Source organism: Nanorana parkeri, unplaced genomic scaffold, assembly GCF_000935625.1.
Source record: "Nanorana parkeri isolate BGI_ZX_2015 unplaced genomic scaffold, ASM93562v1 scaffold1, whole genome shotgun sequence".
NCBI lineage: Eukaryota > Metazoa > Chordata > Amphibia > Anura > Dicroglossidae > Nanorana > Nanorana parkeri.
In genome coordinates, this window is record NW_017306269.1 from 2,805,322 (window position 1) to 2,810,762 (window position 5,441).

Genomic DNA, 5,441 nt, shown 5'->3' on the forward strand with positions numbered 1-5,441 from the left:
TGATGTCATGCCTACTTTTGGGTGACCTCTGACCTCACACACCCAAGCTGAAGTGCAAGGCTCAAACAACGTGAATAAAAGGACACATATCCATTTCTCTACTATTGCACTATTTTAAGAATTAACGACTGAATGCTCATGTTCCTGATAAGCCCGATCGTTAAAAAAAAAGCTGAACGAGGTTGTGCTGATGCTGCAATGTCGTCACTTATGATATTATCATACTCGTTTCTCTATGAATTGCTGCTTTCAGTAACATTTAGTATAAAACATTTTAATGTGTTCTAGATAAAACAGTAAACGTTGCTGAAGTCCAATTTTACACGGTCTAAAAATCAGTCCGGTGTTGAAACTGCCATGAAAGCATTGCTGTACGTGACATAGAACGTAACAGGTCAGAAGCGGCCATCTTGCATTTCGCGGTGCAGGGACGCAGCAGAAGACTGTAAAGCTTCATCTGAAGGAAAGGTATCGCTGTTCAATCTAGTCTCCTCCTATTGGTTACAGACAGAGCTCACTTCAATACTTTACAGTATTTCAATACACAATGCTGTATCCCTGGAGGAGGAACAAAATTATCCACAGTGCCAATTCTGGAGGACTAATGGGGGAAGAGACCGGACGTGAATATTCACCGTTTCAGGGGACATCTAGGGACTCAGGGTGTTCAGCGTGATCAGGGTGTTCAGCGTGATCAGGGTGTTCAGCGTGATCAGGGTGTTTTGTTTTTGTTGAAGCTGGCAAAATTGGTATTTCAAATAAAAAAAAAAAAAGTGTAAAAATGCTAATCTTACAATTAAAAGCATAAATAAAAACTTGATAATAAATAGTCACAGATCTTTAGAAAAAAAAAAAGACGGGGTGGATGGGGTAAAGTGCAAAGGGAAGCACCCGGGATTCTTGCGTCACTTCCTGGTTAAATACGAATTTGGTATCCGACGTCATTCAGAGTGCTGAGGTCTGCTGGTGTCTTGTCCATCATTGCCGGCCTGGGAATGAGAACACAAGTGTGCGGTTACGCAAGAGAATATGTTATACAACCGCTCCTGTATATGTCATCCAATTGTATATTTAGCGGTTTGCCTGGAGTTTAGCATAAAAGAACTGCGGGATGTTATAAAACTTACCCTTGCAGTTAGGCTAACCCCGCACTGCAAGGGTTAAGCGCTCATTTTGGTCTAGGGCCGCAAATAAAGATATACTCACCTGACCCTCAGTGATGTGATGTCCTTAGACTGCTGGAGCCCCAGGGTAGAAGAGGCTGAGGGAACCGATACAGCAGCCAGACGGGGCTGGAGGATAAGGCAAGTATATCTTCTTTATTTGAACCCCTAGATCAAAACAAGCACTTAACCCTTGCAGTGCGGGGTAGCCCCACTGCAAGGGTTAGTTGTGCAATTCCTGGAGTACCTCTTTAAGGTTACTTTACCAACGTCATTACGTGAATGGGTCTTCCAACTATTAATGGGATACTTTTAACATCTGAGCTAGCCCGTCTGAAATGTCCTCTGTTACGAGTTCATTCCTTCCCACCATACGCCTCCAAGTGACGTTGAAATGCCAAGCTCGCATGTCAACAAGGAGACAGTGACAGCTGGGGTGGCATGGCATTTGCCCCTCTAGAGTTTGCGTAAAGATGGGATGCTGAGGCAGGAGAGCCCAAATAGAACCAGGCGCTATGAATACCGATGACTTCAGAGGCATCTAGTAAATCCCACGCTTTGGATATTTCTGGAGCCTGTTGAATGGGGAAAGACTGGGGATCTGTGGCATGTATTATAATAATCAGCGCGCAACGTGGAACCCGAGTCCTCACTAAAATGTCAGTGATGAGACCTCATGGGTCATACATAGCTCTTTATGTAATGTCTGTAGTCCAGCTGCTGGGCTCACTGTAGAATATATTTGGATATGACGCTTATCCTACCTTAAGCCCTTGACTAACGCATAACAACGGCAGTGTTTACAGAGGAAAATATTTCGGCATGCCTGAATAGAGAGAGGGCCGTCATGCCTTGGCGTGTCACAGAGAGGGGAGTAGTGTGACATGAGGCAGCAAAATCTATAATTACACCCTGACATGTAGACGGGGATAAATTTAACTTAATATGAGCCCTGCGTCACCCATGCAGCGTGCACCTGTGCGTTATGTCACCAGTATTTCAGGAATGTATTATTATGTTAAGATTCATTGCTTAACAAAGAAATATAATGTTAACTACAAGGGGAAGGGGGATTTGCCTGGAGACTGCGAGCTACAAAAATAGGGGAAAATCTTTTAGCATCCAAAAGGAAAAAAATAAATCAATGAAGTGCCATTTTAACTGTTTTCAGCACAGATGTACTACAGATTTTAACCATCGTAACGTCTATTTTTGTGTTATTGCCTCCATCTAAGGTACATTTTCCTCGCTTGTCCGAGAAAAAAAAAAGTTAATTTTCTGTTGGGAGCCTCTTTTAAATTTTTCTGATTAAATTACAGGCACTTTTTTGATATGTCCCGCCTCTTTGCTTTCTAAGGCTGGGGTCACACCTAGGCATATCGAATATGCGCGTTTGTCGCACGTTTCGTGCCGTGCATTTTTACCGCGATTCGCGTGGCAAATACGCCCCAAAGAAGCTCCTGTACTTCTTTGGGCATAGGGTGTTTTGCAGCGCGTTCCTAGGCGCTGTAAAACGCCCAGGTGGGAACCATGCCCATAGGCAATCATTGGTTTTCACATGTTGAGCGTTTTACAGAGCGTAGGAACGTGCTGTAAAACGCTCAGGTGTGAACAAGGCCTAAACTACAAGCAGGGAGGCATCATGTGTTATCAGTATGACAGGGGATCTGTAAGGGCTCAGGTGGCCTCTCAGCTTTAACTTTAATCCTCGGAATCATCCCTGCGGTACCCTATATGGCCAAAAGGTATGTTGTCAACCGCTTCAAATTATTGAGCTTAGGTGTTTGCAGTGAAGGGAATCGTTAATACTTAAAGGACATTTTATACAGTTGTACACATCCAACCCTGTGACAACAGTTTAGGAAAGGCATTTTTTTGTTTCAGCATGACTTTGCCTCTGTGCACAAAGCCAGCTCCATAAAAGACACGGTTTTATGGGTTTGGTGTTGAGGAACTCAAGTGGCCTACACAGAGCCCTGACCTTAACCCTACTGAACACCTTTGGGATAAATTGGGGCGCCGATTGTAAGGCTGGTCTTTTCCAACATTGGCAAATGGGCTTTTGGTTGACTGGACACTAATTCCAAGAGACACTCCAAATCTTGTGGAAAGCATTCCTAGGGGAGTGGAGGCTGTTACATATCAACTTCTATGGCTTTGGAATGGGATGTCCAACAAGTTCAGGTAGGTGTGATGGTCAAGTGTCACAAAATTTGTTAATAAAGCTAAAGGAGCTATTAAAAAATGAACAATGAAGTCTGTGCAGTAAGACTGAATACTCCAGTTCTTGTATAAGCTCAATGGTTCTCTTTAATATTAGATTTAAATATTTCTAACTGCATGGCCAGGGGCACACCATAAGGCCTAATTCACACTGCGTTAACTCGGGTCGTACACGTCCGTGCGACGTGCACGCCCGCATTGGGCAGTTCCCGGGAGGGACAAATGCTGCCTGTGATTTTAAGCAGCAGCCTGTTCTTCCCTATGGGAGGATGCGGCCTTATGCTGTCATACTCACACCCGGACTTCACATCCGTGCGGGTCTGGGTGTCCGTGCTCAGACACAGACAGGATCCATCCTGTCTGCATCTGAGAACAGACACCTGCACCCATGTGCAGTTCGGGTGTGCATATGGCCATGTCCTCCTGTAAGGATGAACAGGCTGCTACACGCAGCACCTGTCCCTTCAGACGTGTACGGCCCGAGTTAACGCAGTGTGAATGAGGCCTAACAGGCAATCAGATGCTAACCTCAACCATAAAAAAATGACTGGACTCTAACCGGTTGGTAGGGGCAGGACAGTTAATTTTCCTTTCCTACAGTTTCTGTGCTTCAAATTCACAAACCTATTGGTGGATTTTGAGATTACGTAAAACAACTCTTCCTCAAGCAGATAAACTTCTAAGGAATGTATACATCTGTGGCCAAGATGTCTGTCAGGCTAACGGTGGTTTTATTGTCCCGCTGCATCCACTTCATAAAACCTCTGGGGCCTTTATTAGCTACATCTCTTGGCTCTTAAGCTTACATCAAGGCCAGCTGGCTGTCAGAGCCGCTTCAAAGGCTTCTCACAGCAAACTGATCCTGCCAAACAAAAATATGTTGCTGATTTGCACTTTTATGGGCAATAAGGATCCAGAAACACAGGGGAAGAAACAATGAATTGGCTGCAAAGACATGCAGGGTGGGTGGGTGAGTGCAGGCAACCTCCTGCCCTATGGCTCTTAAAGTGTCTCTGCACACCCATGTGTAACAAGAGACTAATTGAAGAGGGCACAATGGCTAATAAAGCAGTCTGTTCTTCCAGTAACTAAGGGTTTAGTGCATTTTTTTTTTTTCAAGCGTCAAGTATAAAGAGACTTTGTCAGTTACAAAAAGTAAAAAGCACAGAAAAGTCAACTATTTTAAATGCTAACTTGCAGCATTTTTTGTTTCCATAAACATTTTGTTATTCACTTTCAATGTGCCTTGCTAGCAAATTTGACTTCATCCGGGAAAAGTAAATTCCCTAGCACAGCAACAGTTCCTCCTCTCTCCTGCCACATCAGAGCTCTCTCCTCTTCTGGGATTGTTTAACTTTCTGTGCTTGCTCAGCTCCTCCATCACTCACCTCCCTACCTACACTTAAATGTAGCCACCAGGGGAGGAGTGAAGAGGAATATTACAGAGTGTTACTTAAGTGACAGCTCTGAGTCTGCTAGGCCTGGTTTCACCACATTCAAGTTGGCGGTGTCCAGCAGCAGTCTTAGGGGTTTTGGAGGTCTAAACAAGGGAGGCTTTCACAAATAACATGCATAAAATGCACATTTCATCTCATGGGAAGACTGTCATCAAAAAGAGTAGTCTGGTGACAGGGTGTCTTTAATGTGTACTCCAATCTAATGAGCATCCATGCTGTTCGCCTGTTACTGTGGCAACACTAGGAGGTTAGGTGGTGGGAGAATCAAATTTAATGGGCTTAACGATCAGTCACCTCAGAACATCACTGTCACACCAAGCTCTTCCATAGGCTGATCTCCTAAGAGTTGCTATAGCCATATCTGCATATACACATAGAAAAAAAGATGTAGTGATGGAGCTTACTGGTTAGGACTGGAACCAACTAATCGATAATGAAAATAGTTATTAACTATTCTCATTATCGTTTAGTTGGTGGGGATCTCTCTTCTGTGCTGGGAGCCGGTGTTTCATCAGCTCTGTGTGCCCCTCCAATCAGCAGTGTTCCCTAAAATAATAATCGGGCTTATATATTATATAAATATATACATATATATATA

General features: G+C 43.9%; 1 protein-coding gene across 1 annotated transcript in view; it reads right to left on the reverse strand.

Moving 5' to 3' along the window:
• Window positions 1-822: 822 nt before the first annotated feature.
• VASH2 (vasohibin 2) overlaps window positions 823-5,441 on the reverse strand; it is a 67,082-nt gene continuing 62,463 nt past the window's right edge. Inside the window, exon 8 of the mRNA XM_018552840.1 lies at window positions 823-989. Within this exon, the coding sequence (XP_018408342.1) occupies window positions 917-989 (73 nt within the window). The 3' untranslated portion in view covers window positions 823-916. The remainder of the gene's footprint in view (window positions 990-5,441) is intronic.